General features: G+C 47.2%; 1 protein-coding gene across 5 annotated transcripts in view; it reads right to left on the bottom strand.

Annotated features, from left to right (window-relative positions):
• The window catches only part of PDPR (pyruvate dehydrogenase phosphatase regulatory subunit), an 87,471-nt gene that overhangs the window by 10,742 nt on the left and 61,972 nt on the right, over positions 1–14,757 (bottom strand). For 3 of the 5 annotated variants that reach the window (XM_002711720.5, XM_051847287.2, XM_051847289.2), the window contains exons 4-15: positions 12,904–12,985; positions 12,647–12,810; positions 11,935–12,056; positions 11,062–11,179; positions 10,203–10,352; positions 8,359–8,551; positions 6,310–6,434; positions 3,561–3,716; positions 3,257–3,390; positions 2,453–2,601; positions 1,902–2,014; positions 469–563 (exon numbers count right to left, since the gene is read on the bottom strand). In XM_002711720.5, coding sequence (XP_002711766.2) covers positions 469–563; positions 1,902–2,014; positions 2,453–2,601; positions 3,257–3,390; positions 3,561–3,716; positions 6,310–6,434; positions 8,359–8,551; positions 10,203–10,352; positions 11,062–11,179; positions 11,935–12,056; positions 12,647–12,810; positions 12,904–12,985 — 1,601 coding nt within the window. The remainder of the gene's footprint in view (positions 1–468; positions 564–1,901; positions 2,015–2,452; positions 2,602–3,256; positions 3,391–3,560; positions 3,717–6,309; positions 6,435–8,358; positions 8,552–10,202; positions 10,353–11,061; positions 11,180–11,934; positions 12,057–12,646; positions 12,811–12,903; positions 12,986–14,757) is intronic. The other 2 variants (XM_070062739.1, XM_070062738.1) reach the window with 2 other exon arrangements.

Genomic DNA, 14,757 nt, shown 5'->3' with positions numbered 1-14,757 from the left:
CTACAGAAACCAGTAAATAACAAACCCAGTATTCAGAAATGTTACCCTAATACTTGTTAAAATGAGACGAGCTTGAAAGGTGAAAAATAAAGACGATCATCTACTTTGTCACAGTGCTAACACCACAGTAAATGTAACTGTCAACACTACAAAAGAAATACTCTTGGCCCACTTGAAAACAGACCTAAAGGACATGTGTTTGATGAGTGGGTAAGACACTAGTAAAGATGCCTGTATCTCACCCTGGACTGCCTGGGTTTGCTACCTGGCTTCAACTCCTGATTCAACTACTGCACTACTGCAGACTCCCGGGAGGAGTGGTGATGGGGCAATAACTGGTTTCCCGGTTCCTGGCCTGGGTCATCAGGGCCATTTAGGAAGTAAACTCTGTGTGTGTGTGTGTGTGTGTGTGTGTGTGTCTTTCAAATAAGTGAAACAAAAACAAAACACAACTTTACTAGGACCCACCTTGCAAAAGAGACTTGGGAAGTGGTCTGGAGTCATGGGAGCATAGGACAACTCAGACAGCACATCCACAGCTCGAGGGCCAATCAGATTGAGGGCTAAAGGGAAGAGAACAAGAGATGTCCATCTGCTCCATGGGATAACTGAGCCAGTGGGAAGCTTCTGCCGGACTTCCTCACCTATAGCCAGGCCTGGGCAGTAAGACCACAAAAGTGTCCATTTGCTGCTCAGGCAACCTAAGGCTGGATAGATACCAAGCACCCTGACTCTAGCAAATACACCCCTGTTGCAACACCTGCTGCTGCAGCTAGACAACGGGCATGAGAGAGCCTGGATGGCCCTTTCCTCTCCCTGGTGCACAAGAGGGTGAAATGCTGTACCCTCCTGTGGTTATGGTCATGAGATCAAGTCCTGGCCAGTGGGACACAACCCCAAGGCATACCCCACACCCATAATTCCCATTCTCTTCTGCCTCCCTTCAGGATGGAAAAAGCTCCCACCCCAAATCCGACTCTGCAGGAGAGCTGCCCAGCCACCCTGTCCTCTGCTGTTGCTGAGAGCAGCTTGTGCAAATTTCAGACTGGCTACCCCAATGCAGCTGGAACACAGCTGCTGTCCAGTAAGCTGCCGCAGTTTGCCAACCACTGTGATGAACGGCCTGGGAGAGCATAGGCTGATGGGAAAGGGACAGGAGTCAGGTGGGAGGGACAGAGGAGAGAGGGTTAAGCTTAGAATGAAGTAGAAGAGGCGCTGATCCCCCAGAAAACTGCTGAGGAAATCAAGTCATCCTTAAAAATTATGTGCTCCTTAAAAGTGGGGGGAGGGATTTAGGAGAAAATACTTAGGTAACAAATTAAAAAATACCTGTAACATTACTCATTCATCAACAAAGAGGTGAGCTCCTGCATGTTAGCTCTAGAGGGATACAGCAAAGGATAAAAACAAACCAAAGCACTGACCCACTTCTCAAAAAGCAGGAGAGCATTAGAAATGTCTTTCCTGGGGTCGGCGCTGGCACAGGGGGTTAAGCTGCCGTACACAGTGCCTGTATCCCACATGGACACCGGTGTGAGACTCTGCTGCTCCACTTTCGATCCAGCTCCTTGACAATGCATCTGGGAAAGCAGCAGGTGACCCAAGTCCTTGGACCCCTGTACCCACGTGGGAGACCTGGAAGAAGTTACTGGCTTCGGTCTGGCACATCCCCAGCCATGGTGACCATTTAGGGTGTGAACCAGCAGATGGAAGATCTCTTTCTCTGTCTCTAATTTCTTTAATTTTGCCTTTCAAACAAATAAGTAAATCTTTTAAAAAAAGAAAAAAAAGTCTTCCCTGTGACCAGATAGCCTCTTTGATGCTAATTCCTACACTCATTTTTTGCAGGTCACATCTAAAAGCGGCAAACAGAAAAGGCACACCTGGCCAGGGCCCCTCACCAGTATATTTCCAGGTGACATCTTCCAGAAGCAAGCTGCTGTCACTTGGCATGTGTTTCTTCAGCCAGGCCCAACAGTGGACCTGCTGGTCAGTTGGAGAGATCATGAAGAAACTGCAAGGGAGACCCCAAATTAATCAAAACCAGGCAGCAGACAGAGGAACAGAGAGCAATCATGTTCTCATCTAGGTTTCAAAGCAATGAGAATCCCACAATCGCTTAGCTTTTAGGGAAGGCCAGTGGCACCATCCTGGGATATACCAGGCAAGGACTAATCAGAATTCCATGGCCCTGTGAGTGGCAAGAAAGTAGACGCAGGAACATGAAGATAAGGCATCTTCTCCCAGGACGATAACTTCTTCACCAGGGTTTTTCCCCATGGAGGTTTGTTGTTCAGGGCTGCCAGTGAATTGGCGTGAGTTGAGGAAATGGGTCTGCAGTTTCCGGGCTGATAATGGTCTCCTGGAGAAGTCTCCTAGGCACCCTCTCCACTGCAGGCCTCGTAATACAGCAGTACCTCGGGGGAACAGACCGGACAGGGCCTGACCTCACCTGCGCTTGTTCAGGCGTGCGATGCTGCAGTCATTCTCGTAGCCCCCGCCCTCGTTGAGCATGCCGGTATGCACGATGTGGCCCACGGGCACATCCAGGTCATTGGAGAAGAGGTACTGCAGGATTTCCAGTGCCTGATCCCCAGTAGACTGTAGGGGAGGGAGAGGAGCAGAGAACAAGAACACCTGCTGGGTGGTACAGTGCAGCAGCAACACCCCTGCTGTGAAAACCCAGCTGCCTGGATTTCTTCCATTGCGAGCAGCTCCAGGAAGAGCTAGCCATCGATTTGTTTGTTTGTTTATTTGTTTTGACAGGCAGAGTGGACAGTGAGAGAGAGAGAGAGAGAAAGGTCTTCCTTTGCTGTTGGTTCACCCTCCAATGGTTGCCACAGCCGGCGCGCTGCAGCCGGCGCACTGATGGCAGGAGCCAGTTACTTCTCCTGGTCTCCCATGGGCTGCAGGGCCCAAGCACCTGGGCCATCCTCCACTGCACTCCCTGGCCACAGCAGAGAGCTGGCCTGGAAGAGGGGCAACCGGGACAGAATCCAGCACCCGACCGGGACTAGAACCTGGTGTGCTGGCGCCGCAGGTGGAGGATTAGCCTAGTGAGCCGCAGCACCGGTCTGTCATTGATCCTTACACTAAATGGGCCTCTGAGGCAAATTAAAAGTCAGAAACAAGGAGCTATATCTTAGTATATCTTAGTATCTTAGAGAATCATTTTTGAAGAGACAGATGAAAAATGGAGGTATTCAATAAATATGCAAAATTTCCTAATCTGTTAGTTTGCTTCCCAAATACTTACTGTTATCTCAAACTTTGTGAAAGAGGACATGTCAATGACACACACAGCTTCCTTACAACACTTGACTTCAGACTCCACAATGTCAAACCAGTCTGGCTTATAAAAAGTCTTGCTCTGCTCCAGTGCAAGGAGGTCTACAAGAAAAATTAAAAGTGGAGGAAAAAGGAAGATGTTTACATGAGGCCATCTCCCATATAGTCTGGTAGGTTTTACTATTTACTCTGCGGACACATTCTAGCTGTATGAATTTACAAATAAGTTTTTATTAACTCAGGAAAAAATGAGCAAAAACGAGGCTTCTTACCCTTGTCAGGTGGAACAAAGTACTTTGGCCTCTCAAATCCATGTTTCTCCATCCATCTGGCTCCCTGTGCATCCAGCCGGTCGTAGAGAGGAGATGTCCGTAACTGTCTGCCAGTCTGGAAATCCCAACGGGGAACCTTCAGATCATACATCAGAGCTAGAAGAGACAAGAACAGTCTGTCAGTCAAAGCACATCCAGTAGACTCTGGAGTCATTCTTATTCAAAACAGCCTAATTTCTAGGCCAGTGTGGCCTAGTTTATCAAATACGACCTAGTATAACAAGCATGCTGAAGGAAAAAAAGGGACAATACTGTAAGAGCTGGCGTTATCCCTCTATAGAGCTACACAGTAACAGCTCTTGGTCTGTTCACATAGCACAGATGAAGGCCTTATCTAAGTAGGACACAAGTAGTAACAGTGTGGAAAATGGCACTTGATTCTTCCCAGCACCTTGTGGAGCTGGGGTCTCAGATCTCACAGGCATGTCCTCTCCAACATTTAACCCATTTCTGAAGTGAAGGGTACGTAGCATACCTTGATTTGGTGGCTCTGAAATCTGAGAGGTTGCACTGTATTGTCCCAGTGACATTATTCACATAACAAAGCTAGGGTCAGAATTCATTTCTCTTAATGTCCAATCTGCAACAGCAATAAGTAAAAACAGCCAGAAAGAGAGTGATCTCTAATCTCTACCAAGACAAGCCCTGATCTCACGCTTTTTATTCCAAACCAAAGACGGGTACTGGGGAGTGGGGGTCAGGCTGAAACAGAAGCCACACTGGGTCCTTGTACTGTGCCCCTGTCGTCCTCTCCCGATGCTCTAAGTTCTCCTTCCCCTTGTGCATTTTCTAACATGCTGCAGTTTCTCTTTTATGAGAATCACAGAAGGCCACCGAAAGTGGCATATCACCACGGAGAAGCTCAAACTTAATGATGTTACCCACAGGTTCTAGAGGACGGGCAGGGGAATCTAATAGTTCAACATTTCAACTGAAACATTTTCTAAAATTAAAGAGCCTTGGCAGTTGAACACATTGCAGGTACAGTCCTATACCCTTCATCTCTCACAGGCCAAAAGCAGGTACTTAACCAACGGGTCATTTGTAATGGTGGTTACATCCAATATGGAAACGTAGTCCTGATCATACATGTACCCAAAATATTTAGATGTCATTTGGCAAAATTTGGAAAATGTTATTAAAACCTGTCAGAACCTACGTGATTTGGTTTACTTCCTGATACAAAAGCTGTCTCTAAATCAGAGACAAAGAGGAACAGCACGTTAAGATCAAGAGGCCAATCCTCAAAGTAGGAAAGAAGAACGAGGAGAAGAGGAGAAAAAACGTTTGGGGCCAGTGTGGCACAGCAGGGTAAGGCGCTGCTTGGGATGCGTACAGCCTGGGACTGGAGAGCCAGTTTGCGTCTCAGCTACTCTGCTTCTAATGCAGCTCCTTGCTAAAGCACCTGGGAGGCAGCGGGATTGCTCAAGTACTGGAGTCCCTACCACTCAGATGGGAGACCAGGATAGGGTTCCTGGCTCCTGGCTTCAGCCAGGCTGTTGCAGTCATCTGGGGAGTAAACCAGTAGATGAAAGTACTGTGTGTGTCTACCTTTCAAATCTTTTAAAAAGACAGCAAAAATAACTTATTTATGAGAAGTGCGGTTTCCACCTTGCTAACATATGGTGGATTTCTTTTTTTAAAAAAGATTTATTTATTTGGAAGAGAGTTAGAGAGAGAGATCTTCCATCTGCTGGTTCACTCCCCAGACGGCTGCAACTGCCAGAGCTGCGCCGATCCAAAGCCAGGAGCCAGAAACTTCTTTCGGGTCACACATGCAGGTGCAGGGGCCCAAGGACTTGAGCCATCTTCTACTGCTTTCCCAGGCCACAGCAGAGAGCTGGATCGGAAGAGGAGCAGCCAGGGCTAGAAGCGGAGCCCACATGGGATGCCAGGGCTTTAACCCGCTGCGCCACAGCGCCTGCCCCCATATGGTGGATTAATGACCAAAGTCACTTGGAGAAGCCTAAGGTTTTGAAAATAACATAGCAGGGGCCATTGTTGTGGTACAGTGGACAGAGCCACCATCTGTGACACTGACATTCCATATGGGCACCGGATCTGAGAACTGACTGCTCCACTTCCAATCCAGCTCCCTGCTAATGTGCCTGGGAAAGCAGCAGAAGATGGCCCAAGTCCTTTGGCCCGGGCTCCCATGTGAGAGATCAGGAAGAAGCTCTTGACTCCTGGCTCCGGCCTGGCTCAGCCCTGGCCGTTGCAGCCATTTGGAGAGTGAACCAGCAGATAGAAGATCTCTGTCCATCTCTGTGTCTCTATCTCTTCCTCTTTCTGTGTAACTCTTTCAAATAAATAATCTTAAAAAAAATAATAACATGGTAAATTCTTTGCCTTGAAAAGAAAGGAATGATCTCAAAACCATGTGGGAGTGAGAGCATGCACTGTAACAGAGGTCGGCATGGCTAGCACATACATGAAGCTGCAGCAGACCACCTGCACATCCTATTTTACCTTCCCAGTCCCAGAAGTAACCAAGGTCCTGTATATTAAAAAGGTTCCCTAAATGTCACATGGAACATAAATCCCCTTACTCAGGTCTGAAACAGTCAAATATCAGAAGCCCAACTCATGGCAGTCATTAAGGAACTGAGGAACAAGCTGCGCCTGAGAATGATCCAACAGCCACGGGAAGACACTGCTCACAGGCGCCGCGGGGAGAAGCTTCACTCACGCATGACTTCCATGACCCGGTGGCGCAGGAAGGTGCGGCTGCTCTGGAGAGCTCCAAAACGTTTCAGGTCCAGTTCCCAGACATTTTCTGAGGGATAGCCATGTACCATCCACTCAGCAAGGTACCTATTCAGATGAGATTGGCAGGTGTGATTCTCAGAAGGAAAAAACAGTGTTCTACAAATCTAGAACAAACAAAAGATCCGATGTCGTCCAAGTTGAACAGCTCTATGCATTTCCCTAACTCTCCTGGAATAAGAAACATGTGTCCATGTACTGCTCTTGTAAGACTACTAGGAGGACTTCCACTGTAATGGTAACATTCACAGAGCACTTCAGACACAAGTTATGGGCTGGCATCATGGCATAGCAGGTAAAGCCACCACTGTGATACTGCCATCCCATATGGGCACCTGTTTAAGTCCTGGCTGCTCCACTTTCAATCCAGCTCCCTGCTAATGCATTTGGGAAAGCAACAGAAGATGGCCCACGTCCTTGGGCCCCTGCACCCTTGTGGGAGACCTGGAAGAAGCTCCTGGTTCTGGCCTGGCCCAGCCCTAGCTGCTGCGGACATTTAGGGAGTGAACCAGACAATGGAGGACCTCTGTCTGTCTTTCAAATAAATTTATTAAAAAAGCTATAAGCTAAATGTATGAAGAAATCAAATCAAAACACACTTCTAAGTGTACTCTATACAACCAGTGAGTTCTTTCTGTGATCAGTCCTAGTGAGAGATTACACAGTTGTCTGACCACATCTGTGGTCCAGACATTTTGAGAATTCCTTTTATGTAACTGTTTTCAGAGCAACTCTATATGTCAGCCAGGAAAACTGGCCTCAGTTAAACTATTTTAATTATGGCAAAATACACACAATACTACTATCTTCAAATATTCTTAAGTGTACAGTCCAGTGGCACTAGGTACATTCACAGTGCTGTGAAACCATCCCTGCCATCATCTCCAGAACTCTTACGACAGAAACTCTGTCCCCATTAAACACTAACTCTCTTGGGGCTGGCAGTGTCAGAGTCCTGGCTGCTCCACTTCTGATCCAGCTCCCTGCTAACGTGCCTGGGAAAGCAGTGGGTGATGGCCCAACTCCTTGGGCCTCTGCACCCACGTGGGAGACTTGGATGAAGCTCATGGCTTTGGCTTGGCCCAGTCCTGGCCATTGTGGTTATTTGGGGAGTGAACCAGCAGATGGAAGATCTCTTTTAAACTCTCTCCCTGGCAACCACTACTATACTTCCTGTCTCTATGAATATGACTACTACACTGTAAATGGAATCATATAGGATTATGTGACTTACTTGTAATTAGTACCTAATCTTTAAAAACAAAACCTGCGGGCCGGTGCCGCAGCTCAATAGGCTAATCCTCTGCCTTGTGGCGCCGGCACACCAGGTTCTAGTCCTGGTCGGGGCACCGGATTCTGTCTCGGTTGCCCCTCTTCCAGGCCAGCTCTCTGCTGTGGCCCGGGAGTGCAGTGGAGGATGGCCCAAGTGCTTGGGCCCTGCACCCGCATGGGAGACCAGGAGAAGCACCTGGCTCCTGCCTTTGGATCAGCACGATGCGCCGGCTGCGGCGGCTGTTGGAGGGTGAACCAACGGCAAAAGGAAGACCTTTCTCTCTGTCTCTCTCTCTCACTGTCCACTCTGCCTGTCAAAAATAAATAAAATAAAATAAAATAAAATAAAATAAAATAAAATAAAATAAAATAACCTGCATTACCAAGCTTGAGCATCCAGCCATTTCCTCGCAGCACCTGGCTATGTTTGAACTCCAACACACACGTAAAGGACCAAGAATTCACCTCAAGCTCTGTGGCTAACTCCAAAAGAAGAGGTCCCAAATGTTTTGCATGTTGTTTACAGAATATGGGGAGAGCATCCCAAGGTGAATTTGAAGGGGACAATTCTCAAACTACAAGTGTCCTCTTGTTATCATCACACTACATTAAGTGAACTACATGTTAGCAATATGTAATTCTAGAAGAGACAGTCCAGCAAGCTGGTGAGTATTTACAGATGACTGAAAGACAGACTTACCTTCCAGCTCCTCCACCGAACGAGAGGCCAGCAGAGTTCATTCCTGCCAGGACAAAGTAGCCCTGGACCGCAGGAGACTCGCCCATGATGCACCTCATGTCTGGTGTAAAGGTCTCGGGGCAGTTCACCAACTTCAGGATTTCCAGGGTCTCCAATTCTGGCATCCTGCGTAGGAGGGAACTCAGCAGCGGCTCTGAGTAATGAAAACAAGCCCATCTTTAGAGAATTAAACTTGCATCTCGTCATATTTCTTCATTCCCTCTCCTTGAAGAAAATCTCTTGGGAGGAAAGGAGACGTAGCCTCGCAGTTAAAATGTTTTCCTACCACGTCCAAGTACCTGGGTTCAGTTTCCAGCCCCAGCTCCTGATTCCCACTATGCAGACCCACTGGGTTCCTGACTCCTTTATGGTAGACCCAGACTGAGTTTCCAGCTCCTAGTCCTGGCTGCAGCCCACCTCCAGCCATTGCAGACATTAAGAGAGAGAACCAGTGGATGGAAGCTTGCTTGCTGTCTCTTCCTGCCTCTCAAATAAAACATTTAAAAAATTTTTTTTAAGATTTATTTATTTGAAAGGCAGAGAGAAAGAAATATCTTTGATCTGCTGGTTCACTCTTCAAATGGCCACAATGGCTAGGGCTGGCCCAGACCAAGGCCAGGAGCCCAGGGGTCCTTCCAGGTCTCCCACGTGGGTGTAGGGGCCCAAGCACTTGGGCCATCTTCTGCTGCTTTGCTAGGCACATTAGCAGGAAGCTGGAGCAGAAGTAGAGCAGCCACGACTTGAACTAGCACCTTTATGGGATGCTAACATCATAGGTGGCAGCTTAGCCTACTACACCACAATGCCAGCCTGAAAGATTTTTTTGAAGAGTTATCTGGAACATTTATCAGAAAACAGAAAGCCTGATGGGATTACAAGACACGTGAAAATGCTTAGCCTTTATAGGCTGAGAAAAAAAGCTCCTGGCTTCAGTCTTGCCCAGCCCTAGTCATTGTGGCCATTTTGGGAGTGAATCAGTGGATGGAAGATATCTGTCTCTCCTCTCTCTCTCAATGCTTTTCAAATAAATAGAATAATCTTTAAAAATTTTTTTCTTTAAAAAAGCCTCTTTAGAAAGGATCTAGAGGAGTCACAGAATAGCAAGTGACACATGTGGCTACAACAAGCATCGCCAAGGGGTCATTCTGAGCAGGAAAGCTCTCCAGTGTCTTCTAGAGAGACCACACTGAAAGAAAATGCTGGAATAGCTGCGGAAGACAGGGCTTTGGCCTGTTGGAAAGTACCTGTGTCACCTGGAGCAACCTACTGGCAGAATGTTGACAGCTAAAACTAGACTGGAGCTGGGAGGGGGGCCATACTATTCTATCCTCTTTGAAAATTTTAAAATTCTGATAAGAACTTCATTTAAAAAACACAAAAAGCAAGTCCATCAAGGATAGGTGGGAGTTTCTTCATTAGAGACCCTTTCGCATCCTGTATTTGGAACCATGTGATTACATTGTTCAACAAATAATTTTATAATCTAATAAAAGATGACATTAACAGAATCATTCTGCTCTGTAACAAGCCCTTCCACGTTAGCTGAGGTGCTCTCAAAAGGGGGTTCCCACTCGCCTAAGATTTCAGCAGTCATTCTAGGCAAACAGCGAGCCAAACTCTGTCAGCGAGCCATTAACCCTACACTCTGCCACCGAGCAGCTGCGACCTTGGGCCAGTCCTTTTACTCACAGTGTCCCTCACAGGCTTGTTAGAGAGACTCAGTAAGGAGTTATTTCTCAAATGCTTTGAAAAATATAACACCTTAGACAACACACGGCCCATGGTTAAAATCCCAGTTCACACACCAAAGTGATCCCAGTCCTCCTGTAGATTCTGAATCTCCAGCTGGTTCTTGCCCTCAGTGAAAATTGGTTTTGGGTTCTTCTCAAAGCCTCCAGACAGGATGCCACCCTGCCAGTTCCGAATATAAATTCTTCCATCAGGATCCACGATAGCTGAGAGACAGAAGTGAAAAGGGAGCAGGGTGCAGAGGAGAAAAACCAGGGTTTAGGAGCAAGTCAGCTTTCCAAATGGACAGAAAAAGAAACCAAAAACACAGTTAATAGCCTTATTAACAAACAGTGTCTAATGAACACAGACATTCATTCACTGTAAAACACCCTTAGAGGTCATGGGGGAGGATTTTCCCACTCAGATGTACAGCAGAGACTACTGCTCTGAGTATCTGGAGCCTAATCAGGCACCTAGATACCTGGACAAATCCTTACAACTATTAACCACATTAACTACCACTGTGCCAAGCAAAGTCCATATAGAAATGCGGACTGCAGAGACCAGCAGGCATCGGGACCTCTGAAATGCTATCAGACCCTCTCCTACAGCCATTAGAGCCAAGCTGATAGCTTACTTACGACACTTCTACAATTTATAGCACTGGAATTAAAAACTCCCAAGTTACACTCCAAATGTTCTCAATGACCTCTAAGAAAAAAGTTAGTCTGCAAAAAACAAAAACAAAAAAACTGCTCAATGGAAAGCCCATTTTGGCCATCCCTTCATAAAGAGTTATTAATGAAATGTTAGAATTGGGTCCACCTCCCTGTAACATGCTCCAGGCACAATCTGTCCTTATAGAAAGTTCTCCTCATAGAGGACAGGAGACTGGCAAGAAAACAAGACTTAAAAAAAAGTGCAAGTCCTCACTTGGTGTGCTGCTCTGCAGAGGGGTCTCCCAAGGGCGAGTCAGGAGGTAGAAGTGTTCGCAGGCATGTAACGGGATACTAACCGGCTCCTCGTTGGACAGACCCAGCTCGTATGCCCACTACAAATGGACAGATTCATTTTTGGGTGGAAAGAGGAACAGAAATACAAATGAGCAAGTTCAGCCTCTTGAAAACAGTTTAATTTCAAGTGGCTTCTGTGTGCTCTTGCTACAGTGTCAGGGGTGGGAAGCCAAGTTTCAGCCTGCATTAGTGCAAGTGTTTGGATGGGGAGCAACACTATACCTTTTAAACCATAAAAATTCTTCTAGATCAAAAGAAGACAGACTTACCAGCGAGTCAAAGGAGGCCCTTTTAATAAAATGCCTGACCTCAACCACAAACCCCAATACTAATAATTAAATGAACTTCATATGGCAGAAAGCACTTCCTAGGTCATCTTAAGATCGTGGAGTATAAGGCCTTGAAAGTAGATGTCGCTTAGTGCTCTGGAAAGGGAATAAAACAGCCTAACATTCTGGCTGCGAGGTTGCAGAATGCAATACAACACAACAGCAAGACCCCACCGCGAACATTTCCGTCAGTGCCTCACTGCTTGTTGGTATTCCTGGCCAGGATGGCACCCATGAGCCCAGCCTGGAGGAAGGAAAAGGTCAAAGATGCTTCTTGGAGGAGTAAGTACAGGCTTCTGATTCAGAATATCAGAATACAAGAATTTGGGGTTTTCTAGCCCAAATAAGAAACAATGTAGTCCCAGTATAGACTCTTGTCTGTTTAGCCTGTCACAATATTGTATCTAACTGAACATCCTCATTAAACAAGAAAAAGCAGCAACCCAGTATTGTTGCTAACCTACCTGACCAGCACAGTTGACAAAATACTGGCATTCAATCTGTCCTTTATCTGTTTCCACACCAGTAACTTGACCTTTTTTGACCATGACATGAAGAACAGCAGTGCGGTCATAAATCTGAACACCTGTATGGAGGCAGAGTTGAAGCATCATCTAATGTTCCTCAGGTCAATGCTTTAATTTACAAAACAGAAATGCCTAGGAACCACAATCTCAGACTATAAATGGATCTTGTCCAAGATCAAAAATAGCAGGTTAACTTAAAATCAGACTTTAGTACACAATAATTAAATTCCAGGAATCTTACAAGATGGGGCAGGGAGGAGAGAATATCCACATTATGAAGCAAGTTAATCCAAAATACAGAACATCCTGTATGCTAGCAAATTCTCCCCTCATTCACTCCAACAGTTACGGTGTGGATTACACCCCAAGGAATGTTCTAACTTTGGAGCACCTTATGTTTTGTGGAGGAAAAAAATCCCCTAACGTTGGAAGTGCATTAGTTAGCAGTAAAAGCAGTTCCTTACAACCTTACAAGAAAGATCTGGTCTTGAGGAAAAACACTTCACAAATATTGTATTTTTAAATCTCAAGGTCTGGTTTCCGAAACAGGTGCTAACTACACCAGTGAAGAGTACCTTTTAGATAACCTCTTCTTCAACGAACTTCTTCCTTCCCAACCCCCAAGAAGAAAATGCAGAAACCCGCTCACCATTCTGAGAGGCAGCACTGGCCAGGGCGAGAGCCACGTCAGCGGAGGACAGCACCGCGTCCTCGGGGACATGCAGGGCCCCGACCAGATCGTGCACATTGAGCAGGGGGTGGAGTTCAGCCACTTTCTTAGGGGAGATGATCTCAGAAGGGATGCCTATAACACTGCCACAGAACACAAGGGGACAATGACATTCTCTGGCCCTCCTGCAGAGGTCAGTTGGTAAAGTCGGGACAGGCTTCTAGCCTCTTACATACTTCAGCCTTGAATTGATGCGCTTCAGGGAGATCAGCCGGTCCTGAGTTTGGGCCAGAGAGATTGAGCCTGTCCTCACATAACCTGCAAGAAAAACCAGCCCCAACTGAGACAAACCAGACCAAACAGGGGTGCGGAAAACCCACTGGATTACAGGCTAGAAGACCCGTCCTGAGTCCTGGACCACCACCAGGTGTCCGTGTTAAGTAACTGAGCTTCTGCTGAGCTTCCAATGAAAATGAGAAGTGCGTCAGATGCTCTAACCCTGGTTCCATTCCCCAGCCCGCCCTTCGCAGTTCAGTTTTGTGAGGATCAAATGATATCACAAAGTACATCATCGAAATAAAGACACCATGGTGAAGAAACCTATTGGGGATGCAATGTGGAGCTCATATCTGTTTCATTCCTTTTAGAAAATCTCACCCTTCCTCTTTCTAGCCTTGGAGAGGGAAATCCTTGGCAGCTGGCGTGTGACCTAACCTAGTCAACTAGACTCTCCTCGGAATACCTGCTCTTGAGCCAGGCGGTGAATGGCTGGAGGTTCCATCTAAGGAGCTGCAGTGCCCTGGCCAGCAGACCCCACCAGGGGAGAGTTTTCTGCCAACTCTCAAGGCCCTCAATGTGCTTCCAGCAAGCTACATTTTTTTTAACAATTTATTTATTGGGGCCGGCGCTGTGACATTAACGGGTGAAGCTGCTGCCTTCAGTGCCAGCATCCCATATGGGCGCCAGTTTGAGTCCTGGCTGCTCCACTTCCGATCCAGCTCTCTGCTATGACCTGGAAAAGCAGTAGAAGATGGCCCAAGTCCTTGGGCCCCTGAACCCATGTAGGAGACCCAGAAGAAGCTCCTGGCTCATGGCTTCAGATGGGTGCAGCTCCAGCCGTTGCAGCCAATTGGGAAGTGAACCACCAGATGGAAGACCTCTTTCTCTCTGCCTCTCTTCTGTGTAACTCTTTCAAGTAAATATTTTTTTTTTTTAAAAAGGCACTTACAGGCCGGCGCCGCGGCTCACTAGGCTAATCCTCCGCCTAGCGGCGCCGGCACACCAGGTTCTAGTCCCGGTCGGGGCGCCGCATTCTGTCCCGGTTGCCCCTCTTCCAGGCCAGCCCTCTGCTGTGGCCAGGGAGTGCAGTGGAGGATGGCCCAGGTGCTTGGGCCCTGCACCCCATGGGAGACCAGGAAAAGCACCTGGCTCCTGGCTCCTGCCATCGGATCAGCGCGGTGCGCCTGCCGCAGCGCGCCAGCCGCGGCGGCCATTGGAGGGTGAACCAACGGCAAAAGGAAGACCTTTCTCTCTGTCTCTCTCTCTCACTGTCCACTCTGCCTGTAAAAAAAAAAAAAAAAAAAAAAAAAAAGGCACTTACATTAAAAAAAAAAAAAAAGATTATTTATTTGAAAGGCAGAATTACAGAGATGCAGAGAGAGAGAGAGGTCTTCCATCCACTGGTCAACTCCCCAGATGGCCGCGATAGCTGGAGCTGCGCTGATCCGAAGCCAGGACTCAGGAGCTTCTTCCGGGTCTCCCATGTGGGTGCAGGGACCCAAGGACCTGGGTCATCTTCTACTGCTTTCCCAGGCCATAGAAGAGAGCTGGATCGAAGTGGAGCAGCCAAGACCCGAACTGGCACCTATATGGTATGCTGGTGCTTCAAGCGGAGGCTTTACCCACTACATCACAGTGCCGGGCCCCAGCAAGCTCCTTTTTTTGCCCAAGTTAGCCACAGTGAGTTTCTTTGGTTTGGAATCAACACACCTGATCTATAACCATTACTACACTTGAGTCAATGACAATCTCTCAAATGCAATGATTCTTAGTTCTTATGAAAACAAAGTTTAATTAATTGGGTATCCTTA

The sequence above is a fragment of the Oryctolagus cuniculus genome, chromosome 18, assembly GCF_964237555.1.
Source record: "Oryctolagus cuniculus chromosome 18, mOryCun1.1, whole genome shotgun sequence".
NCBI classification, from domain to species: domain Eukaryota; kingdom Metazoa; phylum Chordata; class Mammalia; order Lagomorpha; family Leporidae; genus Oryctolagus; species Oryctolagus cuniculus.
The sequence above is the reverse complement of the archived record's forward strand: the minus strand, read 5'-3'. Positions and strand labels throughout refer to the sequence as shown.